The sequence below is a fragment of the Oryctolagus cuniculus genome, chromosome 18 (assembly GCF_051225735.1).
Source record: "Oryctolagus cuniculus isolate XC-2025 breed Fujian yellow rabbit chromosome 18, ASM5122573v1, whole genome shotgun sequence".
Classification (NCBI taxonomy): domain Eukaryota; kingdom Metazoa; phylum Chordata; class Mammalia; order Lagomorpha; family Leporidae; genus Oryctolagus; species Oryctolagus cuniculus.
In genome coordinates, this window is record NC_142884.1 from 25,055,498 (window position 1) to 25,077,551 (window position 22,054).

General features: G+C 42.6%; 1 protein-coding gene across 4 annotated transcripts in view; it reads left to right on the forward strand.

The window, feature by feature from the left end:
* Positions 1 to 116: 116 nt before the first annotated feature.
* The window catches only part of UBA2 (ubiquitin like modifier activating enzyme 2), a 42,898-nt gene continuing 20,960 nt past the window's right edge, over positions 117 to 22,054 (forward strand). For 3 of the 4 annotated variants that reach the window (XR_011384241.2, XM_008257280.5, XM_070063226.2), the window contains exons 1-8: positions 117 to 2,667; positions 4,920 to 5,003; positions 6,435 to 6,505; positions 7,964 to 8,028; positions 9,181 to 9,281; positions 11,802 to 11,923; positions 20,083 to 20,150; positions 20,554 to 20,675. Coding sequence is in view for 3 of the 4 variants with exons in the window: in XM_008257280.5 (XP_008255502.2) it covers positions 2,182 to 2,667; positions 4,920 to 5,003; positions 6,435 to 6,505; positions 7,964 to 8,028; positions 9,181 to 9,281; positions 11,802 to 11,923; positions 20,083 to 20,150; positions 20,554 to 20,675 (1,119 nt within the window). In the remaining variant the exon portion in view is untranslated. The remainder of the gene's footprint in view (positions 2,668 to 4,919; positions 5,004 to 6,434; positions 6,506 to 7,963; positions 8,029 to 9,180; positions 9,282 to 11,801; positions 11,924 to 20,082; positions 20,151 to 20,553; positions 20,676 to 22,054) is intronic. The other variant, XM_089319135.1, reaches the window with a different exon arrangement.

The following is a 22,054-nucleotide window of genomic DNA, read 5'->3' on the forward strand; positions in this document are numbered from 1 at the left end:
ATGTAGTTAACTCTTTGAAGTGCTGTCCCTTTCTGCTTTGTGGGCTTTTCTCCTGGGGCTAGAACCAGCAGCGCCTGCCTGAGGTGGTCTCTCCTTCAGGGTCAGTGGCCCTCGTACAGCGGCAGTTGGAGAACAGTGCCCTTCCAGCCCAGGGGGCCGGTGTTTCCTGCATAGGCGTCCTGGAGGGCACCCTGGGTGGAGGGAGGGAGAGCAGGCAGAGCTCCAGCATCACCTTCCTGCCTCTGCACTCCACTCCACCCTGCTGCCATCCTGGATGCTGCCGGATCACACAGCTGGGCCTGTGACATTGCTGTTTACAACTGCCTTATGTCCTCCTAGCCCAAATTCCCTGCCCTCACCCACTCACTTTCTGATTTTTTAAAGATTAATTTATATATCTGAAAGGCAGAGTAGCAGAGAGAGATCTTCCATATGCTGCTTCATTCCCCAAATGGCCATAACAGCCATGGCTGGACCAGGCTAAAGCCAGGAGCCTGGATTTCCACACAAGTGACAGGGGCCCAAATGCTTGGGCAATCTGCTATCAGCAGGAAGGCATATCCAAAACAGCGTAGCTGGGCCTCAAGCACACTTCCTGTGGAATGCAGGCATTGCAACAGAGGCTTAATCCACTGTGCCACGATGCCAGCCCCTCCTACTTCTGTTCCTACAGCCTCACAAGAAGCGGTACTTACTGTGTCCGGACGGGGTCTCTCCATCCTGCTGCCTGCCTTTCCTGTCTGCCCTTTCTCCACGCAGTGTGTCTTATCAACCCCTTCCTGCTGCCCTGACAGTGGCGTGGAAACACGTCAGTAGCCTGTGCAGGGGAGGGCGATGAGGCCCAGGTCATCAAGGGTGGTGGTGTCCTGGGCAGTGAGTGACTGCTGGGAGCCCCACCTGCTCTTCCCCCAGGTGCCCGTCAGAGAGGTGTTGATGGCTCTGTCACCTCCCTGTGGCGCACCTGTGCCCTGGGCAGTGTTTCAGATTGTCAGACCACTTACTCTGGAACAGGAAGCAGACTAGTCAGATTTACAGAGAGGGTATATGTAAGCGGCCCCTCCTTTGATGAGAGCATGTTCTTACAGATCGGAATGTGGTCCAGATGTTTCCAGATGTGCATAGCTGGAAAGCGCATATCAGCAGGGGCACTCCCACGGTCCAGCAAAAATACTGCTGTGACACACTGGGCAGAAAGCAAGATACGGAAAACAAGTCCAGCATAAACCCACTGGAAAGTGAAACGCCATATGCTGCTATGTAAAAGAACCCGACTGGGAAAGACCCCCACCCAGCCAGTGTCTGGTGGTGCATGGGACAGGGCTGTAGTGTAGGCGGGCCTTGCAGCTGTTACCTGGTGCTCTTGTTCCTATGAGAAGTTGTGAAAGTAAGCAAGCATTTTGCACTCAAACAAGAAAAGCAAAGACCCTCTGAGTTAGGTGCCCAGGTCCAGGCAGGACAGAAGAAGGCCCAGCTTCTCTGAGGTGTGGGGAAGGGCGGGCACATCTGGGGGAGGGCCTGTGGCAGGTGTGGAGGGGAAGGAGTAAGAGGAGCCGTGCAGGCTGCAGCCCCAGTCCCTCTCAGAGCGGCCTGGTGGCAGGAGGAGAAATCTTCCTTCCTTCAAACCATTTTTCTTTTTCTGATTTATGAGCATCCAGGAAACAGAAATTCAAAGAATAAAATTACCCACAGTTTCAACACACATTTTTAAGAAGTCTAATCATATCTGTTAGTGGTTTTGCTCCTTTCTCAACATCATATTGTGAGCATTTCCCCCATCGATAAATACTTTTCCAGGACATAGTTTGTAATCTACAAAGCATTTTTTTAAGATACGCATCAAAATATTCATACAATTTTAGCTGCTTGCTTTCTCTCCAATTTTTATTCTCATGACAACCAGCCCTTTGGCTATTTCAGTGTAACTGCCACAGGACAAATTCCTAGAATCTGAATGAATGAGTCAAAAAAATATTGCACAATTTTCGTCAAATTGCCCGCCAAAGAAACTGCTTTGAAATCCTTACCTGGAGTGTGCGGAAGTGCTTGCTTCCCTAGCCCTCGACAGTCGTGCTTTTTTTTTTTTTCCAGATTAATAATAGTTGATAATCCGAATATGACGCTGCATGTTTCTGAACCCATTTTAAATACGCTCGCCGGGCAACAGATTCCATTCTGTTTGCGATGTCTGTTTTTTGTTTGGATGATGTTTCTTGCTCCTTTAGGGAGGAAGTCTGGGAGTTCAAACCCTGGACTAACAAGGTCGCCCCTATAGGCTCCGGAAGCCAGAATGCGGGTCTGTGCAAAACGCCGCCAGCGGCGAGCACAGCCAGGGCCCCGCCACACTGGGCGCTCGGCGCAGCCCGGGCCAGCAGAGCCAGGCTCGCCAGCTCGCGCGCCGCGGTCCGCGGGGCTCCGCCGGGCGGCCGCAGTGCGCAGGAGCGGAAGTCGCGCTGCCCTTCCCCCACCCGCTTCCGGCGGCGGCTCAGTTCTCCCGCCTCCGACTCCGCCGCTGCTCGTGGTCGTCCCGCCATGGCACTGTCGCGGGGGCTACCTCGGGAGCTGGCTGAGGCCGTGGCCGGGGGCCGGGTGTTGGTGGTGGGCGCGGGAGGCATTGGCTGCGAGCTCCTCAAGAACCTCGTGCTCACCGGCTTCTCCCACATTGACCTGGTGAGGGCCCGGGGGAGTGCGAGTGCGCGCGCGCGCGCGGGCTGGATGGCGGGCTGCGGTGCGAGGGGCCGGGGGTCTCGAGGCCCGGGGTCGGCTGGCGGGTGGAGGCCGCGTGGCCCGCGGTCGCGGCTGCAGGCGTGAAGGGACATGTCGGGCGGGGACTGCGCGGGCCTCTGCACGCCGGGATCGCTCCGGACGCCGAGGAGGCCGCGGGCCCGGGTCTGCCGGGCGCCCCGTGGCGGGGCGGCCCCCGCCTCCCCGGCAGCTCGAGATCGTGGCGCGTCGAGGGCGCGGGGGGCTGGCCTCGTGTCTTCTCGCTTCAAAACAGTCGGCCAGCTGTGCTGGGAGGCGGGAGGTGATGGTTTCGAGTCCCTCGTGGGTGTTGTGACTTGGATTCGAAAGTCCCCCGTAACTCGGCGATGACGAGGCGGGGCAGTGGGTGGCGGTGTGAGCCCGGCGCGTGTCGCGTTGTTGCCGCGCCGTGGGGGCAAACGCTATTTCCATCCCATTTTATTTTTAACACATGAGGGAAGTGAGATGCAATGGGGTTTGGTAGCCTCGGCCGGGTCAGGGAGTCAGCGGCAGGGCGCCTCGGGGGCTCCCGACCGGGTGCCTGCCCGTCCTCCGGGCGTCCTCGCCGGTGTCGCTGAAGGCGCCGCGGCTTTAACTTGGCTCAGGTGTACAACGCCCGGAAGCCTTTGGCGTTTCGAGTGCAGGTACTTCTGTGTAGCGTCGACTTTTAGAGATTGGTGACGATCCCTGGATGCGCGTCTTAAAGTAGCCTCAGGTGTAGCGAGGCGGGGAGCGGTGGAGGTGGCCCCCCCGGAGTTCCGAATGAATGGAGCGGGGCGGTCGCGTGCCTTTGCAAGGTTAGGCTTTGCAAATCCCGGTGGGCCCGTGCCTTAGCCCCTGCCGCCTTCCTCACAGCACCCTTTCGTGCTGGACAGTGAATCGGGGCACTTGAAAGCAAGGGCTTCGGTCCTCTCTTGCGGGGTTTTAATTTTTGTAGTAAATTTAGAAGAATGAAACAAAGCTACTTAGGTGGTTCTGTGTTTTGACGGCTTTCACAATATCATTAGGATGCTCCACAGTGCTTACTTACGTTACTGAAATGGAGTGGAAACGCGTGTAGCCTTTTATTTTCACTTTCTTACATATACTTCTAGGAAGCAATTAGACGAGACTTAAAGCATGATGCTTTTTTATTTAGTACAGCTTGTTTTTAAACCATATAAAGAAGTTTCTTTCCACAGCCGTCAGGTAGAAATCGTTCAAAGTGAAATTGTGTGTGGATCGCTTGGATTAAAGAAGGCAAGAGAAATTCAATTAATCCATTTGCCATGTGTCATTTTTTAAAAACAGGATAAAGTAAAATAAAATATACTAGAGTAATTATGTAGAGAGATAAATTACAATATTTGCAATAAGCTTCTTTTCTGGCGGTGACTATTTTTGAACTTTGCTGCTTTCACTGACATATCTACATATTTAACTGACACATAAAACATTTGGGGGTGGTGTTGCAGTGCAGTGAATTAAGCCCCGCTGGTTGGAATGCCTTTGTCTCATATCGGAGTGCCTGGGTTGCACCCTGGCTACTCTGCTTCTGATCCACCTTCCTGCTGATGCATGTGGGAGGTAGCAAATGATGGCTCAAGTATTTGAGTCCTACTAACTACTCCCACGAGGGAAACTAAATGGAGTTCTGGCTTCTGGCTTTAGCCTAGCCTAGCCCCAGCTGTTGGCATCCATTTAGGGAGTGAACCAGTGGGTGCATAATACTTACATCTCTGTGTTCCCCCACCCCTGTGTTTAAAATAAATAATCTTTAGGAAACGTTTGTATGTTTTTATGGGGAATCATGTGATGTTTGGATCGTGTTACCAGTCAGGATAAACAGATCTACTAAAACATTTATCATTTCTTTATGATGAAAACATTCAAAAATCTTAATGAATCCACATATTTGTATGCCATCTGAGAAATTTCCTGAAATATTTGTCATCAGAGTGATGAAACAAAGTAGCATGCCATCAAAATATTTTCAATAACGTTGTCTCTGACATTAAATCTTGGTTCTTTTATATGCATTATTTTTGTCAATTTAAAAATTTTGGTATGACTGGTCCAAAAATATTTTTTCCGCTAATGTAGCCAATACCAAAAATTCTGGGTTATGAGTGCTAAGGATAGTGCTAGTTCCCAAACAAAGCTGAATATTTTTGATTTATGTGGTGTTTATGCATTTGTAGATTGATCTGGACACTATCGATGTCAGCAACCTGAACAGGCAGTTTTTGTTTCAAAAGAAACATGTTGGAAGATCAAAGGCACAGGTAACCATTTCTCGTATCTTTTCTTTTTTCCCAGTGAGGTGGTTTAATTCCGAGTGATACAGAATTTGGAGAGCAGGGACCAAAGGGCAGACTCTGGAAGATTCTCAGTGGGGTTTACTTTAACTTCACAACTGAGAGTGGCTGTGTGAAAACAACTGGGGAAGACAGTGAGCTACAGTACAGTGGGATTTTTTCCCCCTTTTTACAAAAGTGTATTTGTTAATGTTGAACAGGTTGCAAGATAACACTTAACTGTAAACACTTCATTCTAACTGTCCATGGCCGGGAATCGAGATGTTTAGCTGGGAATGCAGTCAAGGGCACCATCACTTCAGGCACGAGGGACAGCTGACTTTGCCAGATTTCTTAATTCCACCTGTGGCCAGGAGGCCCCTCCCAGCCGCCTTCTGCTCCTCCTCTTGTTCTGGTTTGAAAGCCTTATCTTCCTCATCCAGCTCTTTGGCCTGCTTCACGGGCTGCTGCTTGCCACCCTCCCGCCCCTCCCCAGAGCCTGGCACCCTCGCCCTCGTATCTTTTCTGTAATCCTTTGGTGGATCTTCTGTTCAGATAATTGTGCCTTTCCTATAGGAGGAAGAAAATGCTGAGTGTGAAGAATAAAAAGATGTATCCAGTAAAGGCTCCGCCCTTCTTTTTTTCTTCTTTGGTGTATGAGATAATTGAAGTGCAGTGTACCTAATCCTGTAATTGGTGTGACTGTTAAGTCTCATACTTAAATTTATGATTTTTTTTTTAACTTAGAATGAAACTTGTATTCCTACCTCTCCTGCAGGTTGGCTCCTCCTGTGTTTCAGGGCCAGAGAAGCTACAGTCTTGAGTGTTCCTTCATACTGCAGGATCTTAAAACATCTTTGCCTTTGCTTCTCTGCTTCCCGTGTGTTTTTCCTTTTTGGTTTTCATATTTTGCTTCCCTTCTCCAGGGATGCATTGCTACCTTTGAGATTAAGTGAGGTCTTCCATAACAGCCTTTACTTTACTGATGTGTCTCTTGTTGTGGCTTGTAGTTAGAATTATGTGGATGGTTATTTGTTATTTGATTAATGTCTTTTTTTCTTTTTTGCACACTATTCATCTTAGATAGGTTCTGGTACACAGAAAATGCTCAGTAAATGTTTGTTAAGTGAATGCATGAATGGCACTTGATTACCCTCTCCCCCCTTTCTCTTTAACTGAGGCCATTCCAGTAGAAGCAAATATGCTGAGATGTAGGGGAGGGCCCTCCTATTCTCTAATAAATATGTATATATGTATGTAGCGTAATCTTACTGAAAATGTGCCACACTTCTTATTTCTTTATAATGTTAAAATAAGGGACTGTGTAAGTAGGTGAGACAGTCGTATTGTGTCTGTCAAAAGTAGATATCAAATACAAACAAAAATGTTGTAGTAATTTAGTGTTGTTTGTTTTTTCAGGTTGCCAAGGAAAGTGTACTGCAGTTTCATCCGAAAGCTAATATCATAGCCTACCACGACAGCATCATGAAGTATGCACTAATTATTATGTTGCAAAACTGTTTTCTGTGAACTTTTAATTAAAGTTATTTCTACTTGCTTAATATGTCAGCTCAGTGCTGTGCTACCTTTTAAAAAATTATTTTTTTAGAATACTTGGAATGTAGTCTCTACCCATATAAATGACTTTCTTTTTACCAGCTTCTAAATATGGTTTGAATGATTTAGATAAGCAGTGAGCCATTTTAATAGTTGGAATAGATAAGTTACTTAGAAACTTACAAAGGGCCTTATATTCTTGCTGTAAATAAAAAAATATTTTAAATCTTAGAATACCCTTATATGTGATTCTGACTTCTGAATATAGTTCTCATTCTAATTGATTTCAGCTGTTGCCTTTTTCAGTTTAAGATTCCCTCCCAAAATGATCTGTTACACGGGGAGTTGTAGTGGGGCAGTAGTTTGATAGTGCATTCTTATACTCATCTCAGTAAAGATAAATGGAGTGGTTCTATAATTTTGGAGGTATTAGAGCAAAGGAGGTCTTGAACTAAATTGTCATTTCTCCACAGTTGTCTCACTCACAAGTAAATTATATTAAAAATAGCCCTTGTTTGAGATACTCAAATTTTTGAAAAAAATTTTTTTTAAGATTTATTATTTTTATGTATTTGAAAGAGTTACAGAGAGGTAAGGACAGAGAGAAAGGTCTTCTTCCATCCACTGGTTCACTTCCTAAATGGCCACAACGGCCGGAGCTGAGCCAACCTGAAGCCAGGAGCTTCTTCTGGGTCTCCCACATGGGTGCAGGGGCCCAAGGACTTGAGCCATCCTCTGCTGCTTTCCCAGGTGCATTAGCAGTGAGCCGGATCGGAAGTGGAGCAACCAGGACTTGAACCAAGCGCCCATACGGGATGCCAGCACTGCAGGCCAGGGCTTTAATCTGCTGCGCTGCAGTGTCAACCCCTGAAAAGTTTGTAACACTCAGGACATTTGTGACTCCAGCTTATTTTTTTTATTCTCTGCTGCAAACCTGCCTGTAGCTGTATAACCCTTACCCTGTGTTGCTTTCCCAGTGCTGCTAAAAGCAGAGGCTCCAGGGGCCTGAACCCTGCCTGATCCTGACCATGTGAGGTGAACCCAGAGGCAAGGCAGACCCTGGGAATGTGTTCTCTGCGTGTTCCCAGGCACTTAATGCCCGGAGAAGGCCTGATGGGACTAGTGAAGTCATGCCTTCTTTCTGCCAATTTGAGGTCGTGTTCTGGTGCCCTAGGTAGCTGGCGAAAAGGATAGGAATTCAGGGGAAATGATTTCCTTAAAATATGCTTATGTTTGGAAATGTCTAACCTTACTATGTAAATGCTGTCTGTTGCTCATATCAGTTATTTTTGCACTCTTAATACATTATACTTTTCAGGACTCTGTGTGGTACTGAGAAGATCGTATGTAAGGCTAGTTGTTTTAGTGACCTTTTTTGTTTTGCTTTGTAGCCCGGACTATAATGTGGAATTTTTTCGACAATTTATATTAGTTATGAATGCTTTAGATAACAGAGGTGAGATTATTTTAATATTTTCTCAATATTTCCCCCTCCCCCACATCAAAGCTGTTTACAAATCTAGTATTTCTTAAAAATATTTCCTTTTGAGTTAGTACTTTAAAATCTAAGTGAAAGCAAGTTCAGGTTTCAAGCTTGCTGGTTGATTGCAGTTTTCTCTAGAGCTTAGCTGTCCCAGGCAGGAATTTAGCTATCATGTATTATGCTGTTGCACCAAAAGTTGTAAATGAAGGGAAAGTTAAATGCTCTAGAGAAGGTGACTGTGGAGGGTGTATGTGGATGTGTTTGTTTCAGATTTTGGGGGCACTAAAATATAGTATGGCTTTCTTATGTAGGGAGCTCAGAAATCCCAGTGCCTACGTCTTACATAAGACCGGTTGAATCACCCTGAAAATGGGGCCTGAGCGTCATATTTTTTCAGAGCTGGTCAGATGATTGTAAACAGAGGTCAGGATTGAAAAATTGCTTTTTGGAGAATGAAGTAATAGGATACTGAAGTTCAAAGTCATGGTTCTTGAAATGTCTTAGGTGTATTTGGTGCCAAAGGATACCATGCTGGATTCTGTTGGATGTACACTTTTTTTTTTACCATTTAAACTTTTCACAATATAAAGAGATGGGTCATAATCATACAGTCAGTTATTACCAGATTTGTATGTTTAGAATGTAGGGGTAAAAATATTTAAATCTTATTCCTTGCCTATTGTTACTTCTGCTTGTAAAAGTGTTTTTGTTGAGTGAGTTTATAATAATTTTGGGCCGGAAATACCAAAAGAAAAAACACAAAGAGAATGACTTAACCTGACTCATCCTTTTCTCCCTAAACTTAAATTGCCTAAATAGTTCCAAGCTGATAATCCGCTTTATTCATTTACTTCCAAGTATTACAGAAAGATGACATTTTGAAACTTAAAAAAATTACTTGTTTCCAGAGCCGCTTTTCCTTGGGAGTAAATGTATAATACAAGTTTCTATATGAGATTTTGCCAAATGGATTTCTTTTGCATGTATTACTCTGAGCATAGCCATAAGATAGTTATATATATAGAAACATTAAGAAATAGTTTGAGTGAGTGTCATCCTAATTAATTAAAAGTAACTAATTTGTTTTTTCAGAAACCCTTTTGCTGACTAGTATTTTTCTTCCAGCTGCCCGAAATCATGTTAATAGGATGTGTTTGGCAGCTGACGTCCCTCTTATTGAGAGTGGGACTGCCGGTTATCTTGGGCAAGTAACTACTATCAAAAAGGTAAAAAAAAAAAAAAAAAAAAAAGTTGTTTTCAATATTTTGGATACTTATTTGGGACCTTGGGGTTGGAAGAAGTAAACCTTGGATTTATGCAATAAGAGCAAGTGGGGTTGGTACAATTGGGACAGTCTGCAATGCTGGCATCCCATATGGGTGCTGATTCAAGACCTGGCTGCTCCACTTCTGTTCCAGTTCCCTGCTAATATTAGTGTCTGGGAAAGCAGTGGAAGATTGAATGCATGGGCCCCTGCAACCATGTGGAGACCCAGATGAAGCTCCTGATTGGCTGACCTCTGGCCGTTGTGGCCATTTGGGGAGTGAACCAGCAGATGGAAGATCACTCTGTCTCTCCCTCTTTCTAACTCTGCCTTTCAAATAAATAAAATAAATCTTAAAAAAATTTTTTTTAAAAATCCAACATGTAAGAATTTTCATGCTCATAAAACTTGGAATGCTCTGTGTACACAGACCATGGGCAAAGAGATCTTCTATGCCACTTTGTTTGCACTGGTTAGTATAATAAACTTCAAAGGTTTCTGGTAGGGATAATCATTTAGCCTGTTAAGATACTGATTAGGATGCCTATGTATTATCCATCAGAGAATGTACCTAGATTTGTAATCGACTCTGGCTCCTGATTTCCAGCTTCCTGCCAGTGCAGACCCTGGGAGGCAGCAGTGATAACTTAAGCAGTTGGGTTCCTGTCACCCACACAGGAGACCTGGAGTGAGTTCCCAGATCCTGGCTCTGCATCTGTCCCATTCCTCACTGTTGGCATTTGAGGGGTGGATCAGTGGATGGGAGCTCTCTTTCTCTGTTTATCTGTCTTTCTCTGGTTGCTCAGTAGTTACTTTCAAGTTCTCAGTAACCATGAGACAACGTGTCATGTTGTAGTTGATAATTGGCAAACCAGGCTTCTAAAGGCTACATTTTGTCTAAAAGTGATTTATAGATCTGAAGACAACTGAAAACTTTTTGAGAGTATTTGTCAAGTATTTCAAACATTATTATAAAACTAAAAATAACGGAGCAAATACCTATTTATCTATAACCTAGTTTTGTAAAATCTCAGTATTGTTAATTTGCCATTTGGATCTTTTTTCTTTTAAAAAATAAGCATAGATGGCATTTGAAAAATCCGTTTGTAGGAATGAAATTATGAAAAGGAAATTATATTGGGTTTAAAATTGGCTGGCTTTGGTGTTTTTTGGGGGGGAGGGCAGTTTATCCTTGTTGAGAACTGAGGGTCTACTTCAGTTTTAACTGTTAAATACTCATATTGCTCTTGGAAGCTTATTCAGTATCATTCCAAAGACTTGTACCTGTCAATGTGTATTGAGTGTATTTGAATAAATGGAGGCATTCAATATCTGTTGACAGATCAAGGCAGCATCTTTCTTAAACTCATATAAGGGATGACTGCTTGCCATGTGGCTGCCCCCAAGAAAGCATATTGGAAGGCCAAAGGCATGAGAAATGGAAATAAGGAGGAAGCTGAATCTCTGGCAATTTCTATTAAAGCAACATTTGTGGATTTTGTTTCTTTGCTACTACTCAAAAGGGATTGCTTTTTATGTACTTTATTTATTACTGTGATCCTGAGATACCAGAATGTAGCTAAGCAGTAAGAATTGCCAAGATGAGGACAGTTGACTTTGTTCTGTTAAGTCTGTTTATTTGAAATGCAGATTGAGAGGGTGGGGAGGGCAGAGAGAGGGAGGAAGAGCTTCCATCTGCTTGTTCACTCCCCAAATGCCCACAATAGCCAGGCTGAGGCTGGAGCCAGGGACTCCCATCTGGATCTTCCATTTTTGTGTCAGGGACCCTAGTATTTGAGGTGATACCTCTGGCTTCCAGGATGCATTAGCAGTGAGCTGAATTAAGAGACAGGCACTCCAGTGTCGGAGGTAGGAGTCCCAAACCCTGACTTGACTTGCTGTGCCATAATGCTGGCCCCCATTGATGACTCATTGGATTATTGTGAAAAATTGTCTCAAGTGTCATAAAAGTGTATCAGCAAAATGAAGAGTGTTTCTTGGCAATACCTGGTGTCAAGATTAATCTCTTAAAATCAGTAACTACTTTGAGTTCACTTAATTTTTAGGAGATTATAACGGATGTGGCTGTGAATAATATTCAACACATTTTTGACTTTGAGAAGTAATTGGTTGGAAAGCTGCTTTCTGGTATTTTTTGTTTATTGAAATGAAGGTACAGTTCTCATATTTGACATTGAAATGCAGTGATTTTATTTGGTTTGGTGTTGGTGATCACTGGGCCAGGAATCAGAGGAGTCCTGATTTGGCCTTCGCTGTAACTATGGTTGATTCAGTTAGCTTTTGTGTTAAAGATTCTTCCTCTTTAAAATTAGAATCTTGGAGTCACCAATATTTTCAGACATCTTTGACAATATAAAACCCAGTTGGAATGTTAGATGAATGAATGTTTATAATTACCTTATAATGTTGAGAGACTGCCATCATGGAATAAATTTTTTTTTTCCCATTCCTGACTTTGTAGGGTGTGACTGAGTGTTATGAATGTCATCCTAAACCAACCCAGAGAACCTTTCCTGGCTGTACAATTCGTAACACACCTTCAGAACCTATTCACTGCATCGTTTGGGCAAAGTATTTGTTCAAGTAAGAGTGTGTATGTTTCTGGGCGTACTTTTCAGTAGTGATGATGGGAAATGAGGTTTTCATTTAAATATCTTGTATTTATGATGTTGAAATATGGTGAATGGACACATTAATTGCTTTCTTGTGATATTTCTTGGGTTAAATTAAATTCAACCAACATTCATTGTACGCCATGGGCTATTTTAGGAAACTTAGTCTGATACTGCAGTCAGGCATGTCACTTAAATGAATACCAGTCTATATATTTGGAAATGAGAAAACATACTTTAGCCAATTGAAAATAACAAAAAATCGCAGTGGACTTCTTCGTAATCATAATGAAAATACTACATCTGAAACTTGATGAGTTGAATGTTGTAGCTGAAAGAAAAGTTACTGATTCACATGAAGAAAGGCTGCACATCATTGAGCCAAGAATCCAACTTAAGTTAAAAAAAAAAACAGAATAAACTAAAATAAAATGAAAGCAAAAAAAACCTGGCATTTTCGATTATAAAATAGGAAAGGAGGATAAATAAGAACCAAAAAGGCAAGGTATTTTCAAGTGGCACAGATTAGAAATTGATAGAAATAAAGAGGCCATGCCGTTAAAGACATTTTTTAACATGAAAAACATAGTGTTAAATACTGTCAATATGTTGAAAAATTTAATAAATTCATTCAACATTAACAAGTGATTCTTTAAGACACTAAGTCTCATTACAATACTACAGAGAAATATAAACCATGTGATTTTTGTAGGTGAATTCTGCTATCCTTGCAAGGAATGTATAAGTATCATTCTGATCTCCAGATAGATATATCAAGGAAAAAATAAAAGGAATACTACTTAGTTCACATCTACCTAGTATGTCTTAGATTTTAAAACCAGACAGGGCCATTATGGTATAAAAAAAGGAAAAGGCCGGCGCTGCGGCTCACTAGGCTAATCCTCCGCCTAGTGGCGCCGGCACACCGGGTTCTAGTCCTGGTCAGGGAGCTGGTTTCTGTCCCGGTTGCCCCTGTTCCAGGCCAGCTCTCTGCTGTGGCCCGGGAGTGCAGTGGAGGATGGCCCAAGTGCTTGGGCCCTGCACCCCATGGGAGACCAGGAGAAGCACCTGGCTCCTGCCATCGGATCAGTGCGGTGCGCCAGCAGCAGCGTGCTGGCCGCGGTGGCCATTGGAGGGTGAACCAACGGCAAAGGAAGACCTTTCTCTCTGTCTCTCTCTCTCACTGTCCACTCTGCCTGTCAAAAAAAAAAAAAAAGGAAAAATTACAAATTAATTTCATTTATAAATATAAATGGAAAATCCTATACAAAATAAGCATATGAATTTATAGTAATAAAAGATATGCCATTACTAAGTCATATTTATTTGAGAATGAAAGCATAATTTAGCCCTAGAAGAACTATAAATATTCACTTAAGTATTAAAGGGAAATTATAATCTTTATGTGTGTGGAAAAAGCATTTTGTAAGATTAAACAAACACCCTTTTGGGGGTCCAGGGGGCTTCCAAAATTTTTTAATTACCTAAATCATACAGGTTGTTGATAAATGAGTGTGTTTATGATTGCCTGAGACCTTGGAAGTGAAGGTTATATGACATGCATACATTTTTCACTGTTCTTTCATTATAAATCAGTGGATACTTTAGAAACTGGAATCATTTCTAGTTTCTGGAAGACCCTTGAGACAGTCTCAAAATTAAGGAACCTAGGTAAACAAAGTTAAAATATTTACACTTACTTTGGGCATACATTCTTTGCATATTTCCATTAATAACAGTGAAATATTTACTATGATGAAATACTTCTGCCAATTTAGAGAGCTGCCATTCTTACGTCTGTTGAAGTACCAAGAAATACTGTATTCTTGGTTGCTGATTTGCATACAGAGGGAGAACTTGGTTTGTTTGCTTATTTATTTCATAAGGGAAAGGGTTTATTGGTGAGGAAACCCGACAAATCAGAGGGAAGGGGCGAAGAAGGAAAGCAGGGGGAAGGAGGGAGGTGTTGAGGAACAGGGAGAACTTGGTTCAATGTGATCATTATTTGATACTGGCAAATGACCTTCCATTTGGGGAATATTGAGTCCCTCCAATTGGAAATGCCCATGACCACCCTGGCATAAGTTCAAGCTGTTTTTGCTTGGGGCAGAACATGAGAGAGAAAGGAAAGAAAGAGTGAGGAGAGGAAAAACAACTAGCAACAGAGCACCAGCAAACCACTGTAACGGTCTGCTGGAAGAGAGCCCATCAGTCTTTTTTTGCCACTAGACAATGGGAATGGGGCAGCCATCTGAGCTGGAACATTGAATTGTTAAAATTCTAAGACTTGGATTTTTTAACCTCATATTTTTAACCTCATATCCAAGGAACTTTTTACTTAGTTTCTATGACTTGCAAATTTTGATAACTGAAATCAGAGAACTGTTAGTAAATTCCTAGTGATTATAAATTAGTATTGGGCTGTCAGCGTGACCTAGAATTTTTATGTGTAAATTTTTTTACTCATTAGACTAGAAAGTCCTAAGGGCAAGAGCTGTTTGTGTGCTATTCATCTTTGTGCCACATCACCTAGAAACTAGTTGATAGTAAATACCCACTGAGCTACCCTGACCTTGGCTGAGTATAAGTGAGTCAAATACATAGAAATGTCTAAATTGTAAGTTGGTTTGACTCGAGTAGTGTTGAACCAAAAAATGAACTCTGGACGTATTGATTGAAAATGGGCTCTCCCCAGTGCTCCTGTTATGAGGTTTCCTTCCAGCATGCATGTGGATGTTTATATATACATAGACATGGGTGGTGTATATGTACATACACACGCGCACACACACACGAACACACGCTACTTTAACCTCTCGGAGCTGACTTCCGTGCATGACCTGGTGTTCAGAAATGGACGGTGTTCACATGCAGAGAGAGGGACACACCCCTGATTGACACTGAGGAACTGGAACTTCAGAGCCAGGGATGGTGGGGAACATACATATTTAGCCCACACCACTAAGGCAACATAGTCATTGTACTTCAGCATGGTAGAAAAACAAGAACAGGTGCTGATGTTGAATGTTTGAGAAGTGTTCTCTGTACCCATTGTAATGTTGGTTGCAATCACTAGACAATAAAAATCCTTAACTTTCTAACATGGCAAATACCCTTTCATGACAAAAAGTAAAGTGGAAGATGAGATCTTTCTCAACCTGATAAAGAGGATAAAACATTGTATTTATTCTTTGTTTCTATATTTCTTTGTTTCTGTATTTCTGTCTGTCTGTCTTTGATTTGAGAGGCAGAATTACAGAGAGAGAGACAGAGAAAAGTCCTCCATCCACTCGTTCACTCCCCAGATTGCCACAGTGGCTGGAGTTGAGCTGAAGCCAGGAGCTTCCTCCTGGTCCCCCACTTGGTGCAGGTGCCCAAGTGCTGAGAGCTAGGGCCCACAGGAGAGAGCAGCTGGTACTTGAACCAGTGCCCATATGGGATGCTGGCACTGCAGGCGGCAGCTTTACCCACTATGCCATGGCGCCAGCCACCCCCACCCCAAACTTTTTTATTAGGGTATAATGCGGGGGCTAGAAGAGCTGTAGTTCAAGAAGGCTTCACAGAGTGCATAGAAAATACATATTATGAGAAGCATATATACATTTCAAAGTTGTTTTGTTACGAATAAAATTATTTCATAATTAATTTTCCACAAACTTTTTGAAGTCCCTTCATAAACATGAAGTCAGAAAAATACACATACACGGGATTTTTTTTAAAGATTTTATTTTTATTTATTTGAAAGAGTTACAGAGAGAGGTACAGACAGGGAAAGGTCTTCCATCCGCTGATTCACTCCCCAGGTGGCCGCAGTGGCCGCAGCTGTGCTGATCCAAAGCCAGGAACCAGGAGCTTCTTCCTGGTCTCCCACGTGGGTGCCCGGGCCCAAGGACCTGGGCCATATTCTGCTGCTTTCCCAGCCATAGCAGAGAGCTGGATGGGAAAAGGAGCAGCCGGGACTAGAACTGGTGCCCATGTGGGATGCCGACACTCCAAGCCAGGGCTTTAACCCGCTGCGCCACAGCACTGGCTCTGACACAGTAGTTTTATCTGCAGAGGTTATGTTCCAAGACCCCCAGTGGGTGACTTGAGCCATGGATAATACTGAGCCCCTTATATCAGCCACCCAAGTTGGTGGGTTCTATATCTGAATTCAACTGTGTATGAAAAATACTCAAGGAAAGAAAAATTGCATCTGTACTAAACATGAATGGACTTATTTCTTGTCATTGTTTCCTAAACAATACAGTTTAGCTTCTGTTTACCTCTCATTCTTTGTGATAGGTATAAGTAATCTAGGGGTGATTTGAAGTATATGCAAAGGGCATGGGTAGGTCTGTGCAAGTACATAAGGAACCTCAGCATATGTAGACTTTTTTTTATCCTAGGCAGTGGTCCTGGAACCAATTTTCCCTAGATGCTAAGAGATGATTTTATCAGGCTTTTTTCCATACCTCTGTACCCATGATAAGTTATGCACAATAAGAGGTTAACAACAATAGCTAATAAGAAAGTAGAAGATTCTAACAAAATACTGTAATACAAGTTGTGTAAATGTGGTCTCTGTTTTTGGAATTAGCTGGACAAACTAATGTCTGAACTTGATAAATTTTCATACACACCAAAAATACATTAAGCTTTATTTGGCAAGTAGTTTTCTTTTCAGTAGACTTTTAGAACCATTTTGAATTTACAGAAAGTTTAGAAGATGATACAAAGTTCCCTTTTACCTCTATACCCAGTTTCCCCTGTTAACATTTTACATTAGTGTGATGTACACATGTGATAATGAACCAGTCTGAACCAAGTCCAAGATTGATGTGTATTTCCTTGGTTTTTTTGTATCGTCCTTAACTTTATTTCAAGATCACAATCAGGATACCATGATACAATTAGTGGTCTTGTCTCTTTAGGCTCCTTTTGGTTATTTGACAGTTTCTCAAGCTTTCCTTGTTTTTGATGACATTGTCTTTTTTTAGTTTTGGTAAGATATTTTGTAGGACCTCTCACTCTAGGGATTTGCCTGTTTTTCTTATGGAAAGACTGGGGTTATGGATTATTGGAAGGAAAACTCTGAAGATAAAGTGCTACTATTTGATGTCTAGGTTATATGCTGTGATCCCTTGGCTGAGGCAGCGTTTTGTCAGGTTTCTCTACTGTGAAGTTGGATTTCGTTTCCTTCTGCTTTCCATAATGTACCGTAGACTTTAAAAGGAAGTGACTGTGGGCTGCTCACACATAAGGAGAATAGGGAGTTGTGCTCTACTTCCCTGAGAATAGAATATCCACATGAATCATTTGGCATTCTGCCTGGGAGATTTATTCATTATTTTTCAGTGATTTTTTTAATATAAATATGGACTCCTTGATATTCAATATATTTTACATTTTGGGTTTATAATCTAGTACTACTTTGTTGCTCAAATTGTTGAGATGTGGGGTATTTTTGGACAGTTCTTATTGTCTCTGGATTTTTTTTTCCTTTTGAGTAATTCCTTATTTTCTTGCAGTACAAGATGTTCCATGCACAACTTTTATAGTTCCATCTAGTCCTAGAGAAAGCTGTTTTTCTGGGAGTCCCAGTTCCTTTTATTGAAGAATAATGCTAGAAATCTAGATATGGATGCCTATGCATCCTACTGTGATGTTATTTTTCTGCTGATAACTTCTGCATATATCTATGTGTGTCTTTAAGCATCTGTATTTATATTAAGCTAAGCATAAGTTCATATAAAATGTCTCCAACTCTAACCCATTACTGGTCTCCTCCCTTTGCTTCCTTCTGTTGCTTATGTATAAATTGCCATTCCAGTAGTCAGAAACCTGGCTCCCACCATTTGCCATCCATGTATTTAATGCAAGCCTTATTTCTTTTTTTTTTTTAATTAATTTATGTATTAGAGAGGCAGAGAGACACAGAGAGAGAGGTCTTCCATCCACTGTTTCACTCCCCAAATAGCCGCAATGGCCAGAGCTGCGCCAATCCGAAGCCAGGCACTTCTTCCGGGTCTCCCAGGAGGGTGCAGGTGCCCAATGACTTGGGGCATCTTCTGCTTTCCCAGGCCATAGCAGAGAGCTGGATCGGAAGTGGAGCAGCCGGGACTCGGCGCCCATATGGGATGCCGGCACTGCAGGTGGTAGCTTTACCCGCTACACCACAGCACCAGCCCTGCAAGCATTATTTCTAATGATAAATATTTTAAAGCATCTTTTTGAAATGAGAGATAAGTGTGCCTATTATTGCTGCCTCTGCTTGGTGTTCTAATGAATTTCCTAGCCAGCACAATAACAGAAGAAAAAATATGAGTTCAGACTTAAGAATTGGAAAAGGAACAGAGCTGTAGTCATTTGCAGTCACTGTGTGATCATCTGCATAGGAAGCTCTAAAGGATCTACAGATTACTAGAAACAATAGTGACACATGGGTAACTGAAAGATTTTAAACTATGAAACAGCTGATTGCATTTCTATGGTTAACCGCAGGTAGTTAGGAAATGCAATTTAAAAAATAGAGAACTGAGCATACATTTGACTGTAAAAACATGAAATGCTTAATTGATTGTATCTTAGAAGACCCCCATATAGAAAATATTTTAAAATTAGAACATGAAAAAAGTTTGTGGATTGGAAGTCCCAATATTGTGACTGACTCATTTGTCTCTGAACTGTAGAATCAATGTGATTCCAATTAAAAATCTCATCTGAGATTTTATTGGACTTCGTTCAGCTAACCCTAAAATGTGTATGAAAGAGTAGGGTCCAAAAGAAGCTAAGATACTCCTAGAAAAGAATAAATTGGGGTGATTTGCTCTTAACAGATGTCAAGATTTAATATAAACTAAAAATAGTTTGTTGCTGGTGTAAGGACCATTGGAACAGAATACAGATCTTATCAGTCACACAGTAGATCTCAAGTGCAAGAAGGGGTCAGCGCTGTGGCATAGCGGATTAAAGCCCTGGCCTCCAGAGCTGGCATCCCATGTGGGTGCCCTTCTCTCTCTGTGTAGCGCCTTCAAATAAAAAAAAATCCTTAAAAAAAAAAAGACGTGGCCGGCGCCGCGGCTCACTAGGCTAATCCTCCGCCTTGCGGCACCGGCACACCAGGTTCTAGTCCCGGTCAGGACGCTGGATTCTGTCTCAGTTGCTCCTCTTCCAGTCCAGCTCTCTGCTGTGGCCCGGGAGTGCAGTGGAGGATGGCCCAAGACTTTGGGCCCTGCACCCGAATGGGAGACCAGGAGAAGCACCTGGCTCCTGCCTTCGGATCAGCGCGGTGCACTGGCTGCAGCGCGCTGGCCGCGGCGGCCATTGGAAGGTGAACCAACGGCAAAAGGAAGACCTTTCTCTCTGTCTCTCTCTCTCTCACTGCCTAACTCTGCCTGTCCAAAAAAAAAGTAACTTGAAAATTAAATGCAAGGTCACAGTAGAATACCATTTTATGCTGGCAAACCAAGTAAATAGGAACTCTTACATGCCATTGAGAGTGTCAGTTGGCACAACCAAATGAATTTTTCTTGTAATTTCAGGAGCTTTGAGGCTATAGGTAGGGGCTATGAGGGGCATTTCTGTAAGATAATTTTATTAAGCTATGCTTTAGGAATACATAAGAGTTATTAAATAGTTTCTAGGATAACTTAATAAATGTAAAAGAGAATCTCAGTACTTTGATATTGTTTCTTAGGACTGTCCGATAGTAAAGATAGCAATCTACATTAAAAAAAAAAAAAGGTCTTGGTCACTGCTTAATCTTCGGCACCTGTAACGGAGCAGTGCACAGAGCAGGTCAGTGGTAGTGTGTGTTGAGCAGCCAGCTGCAGTCCTCTGGCAGTAGACTGTCACCTGAGATGGGATGTACAAAGCCTCTCGCCTGTACTTTGGACTTGCTGGTAGAGATGGACTTGATTCCATAAAATCTGGTGTTGCTCGATCGTGGTTAAAATTAGAAAACAAGCTAAGCAGATTGTTTTAATAATAGGTTTATAAATTGTAATTTACTGTTCACTTGTCCACACACTTGAAATACTGTAAATTGGGTGAGGAAAGCATGGAAAATAAGCTGTATTTCTTCAGAATACTTTGTTTTACCTAAATTTTGCTTTGTTTATATAAATTTTTATTACTGTTAAATTATAGCCAGTTGTTTGGGGAAGAAGATGCTGATCAAGAAGTGTCTCCTGACAGAGCTGACCCTGAAGCTGCCTGTGAGTAAAGTATTTGGCATTTGTCTTATTAGTGACTACTACCTTTATTTTGCTTAACTTAGCATTGGTGGCTTCTGAGAAAAAAATTAGTTGCTGTTTTGCAAGATAATGTGTTACATGTTTAACATGTGTTGCTTCATTTTTAAAATAATATTTTGCAAAAAAAGGTAGTCCATTTTACTGGTAAGGAAATCAAGATAGCCCCGATGACAGATCTGTGGCCTTCAGAAACATGGCTTACATAAGTTTGTTATTTATCTTTTTGCTTGAGCTCAGAATGTGTTGTGCTCAGGTAACTTTGTGAGTGACTGGTTTTTCTCCCAAAAGCAGTAGGAGCTCAGTTCTACACTCAACTGTATTAGAGGGAAAACTTTTTGTGTTTTGTTGTTTTTTGTTTTTGTAGGGGAACCAACAGAAGCTGAAGCCAGAGCCAGAGCATCTAATGAAGATGGTGATATTAAACGAATTTCCACTAAGGAATGGGCTAAATCAACTGGGTATGATCCAGTTAAACTTTTTACCAAGGTTAGTTTTACTTTCTTTGTAATCGTGGATGGATTTATTATTCTAGTTCTGTTTGTTTTAAAATAGCATGTAGAGTGGGCATTTGGGCAGCAATTAAGACCCTAGTGGGGATGCATCCCGGATCTGAATTCCTGGATCCTAGCTTCCTGCTGATGCCTATCCTGGGAGGCAGCTAGTGGTGATTCAAGTAGTTGGATCCCCACCCCCAGCTTTGGTTTAGTTCAGTCCTTGTCATTATGGGCAGTCTTTCTTCCTCTTTTCAAATAAATAGTTTTTCTAAATATTTATTTATTTTATATATTTTTTAGAAAGCTTGCATTTAATGAATATAAATTTCATAGGTACAGCTTTCGGAATATAGCAGTTCTTCTCCCCATACCTGCCTTCCCACCCCCACACCTGTCCCACCTCCTACTCCCTCTCCCATCCCATTCTTCATTAAGATTCATTTTTAATTATCTTTATATACAGAAGATCAACTTTATACTAAGTAAAGATTTCAACAGTTTGCACCTACACAGACACACAAAGTATAAAGTACTGTTTGAGGACTAGTTTTACTGTTAATTCATATAGTACAACTCATCAAGGACAGAGGTCCTACATGGGGAATAAGTGCACAGTGACTCCTGTTGTTGATTTAGCAATTGACACTCTTTATTTATGACGTCAGTGATCACCCGAAGCTCTTGTCATGAGCTGCCAAGGCTGTGGAAGCCTTGAGTCCACAAACTCCAACATTATTTAGACAGGGCCATAAGCAATGTGGAAGTTCTCTCCTCCTTTCAGAGAAAAGTACCTCCTCCTTTGATGGTTCCTTCTTTCTACTGGGATCTCACAGAGATAAAGATTTATGTGGAAGGCAGAGTTATAGAGAGGCAGAGGCTGAGAGAGAAGTCTTCCATCCACTAGTTTACTCCCCAAATAGTCCCAATGGCTGGAGCTGGGCCGGTCTGGAGCCAGGAGCTTTCTCTGGGTCTCCCACGTGGATGCAGGGGGAGAGGCCATCTTCTACTGCTTTCCCAGGCCATAGCAGATAGCTGGATCAGAAGTGGAGCAGCCAGGTCTCGAATCAGTGCCCATATGGGATGCCCCACTGCAGGTCAGGGCATTAACCTGCTGTGCCACAGCTTCTTCAGGGTCTCCCATGCAGGTGCAGGGGCCCAAGGACTTAGGCCATCTTCTGCTGCTTTCGCAGGCCATAGCAGAGAGCTGGATCAGAATTGGTGCAGCCGGGACTTGAGCCAGCGCCCATATGGAATGCTGGCACTGCAGGCGGCAGCTTTACCCACTAGCCACAGCGCTGGGTCACCCATTTATTCTTTAATTGCATTTTAGGCTTTTTTTCTGGCAAACGTTTAGGGTCGTCTACAAAATGT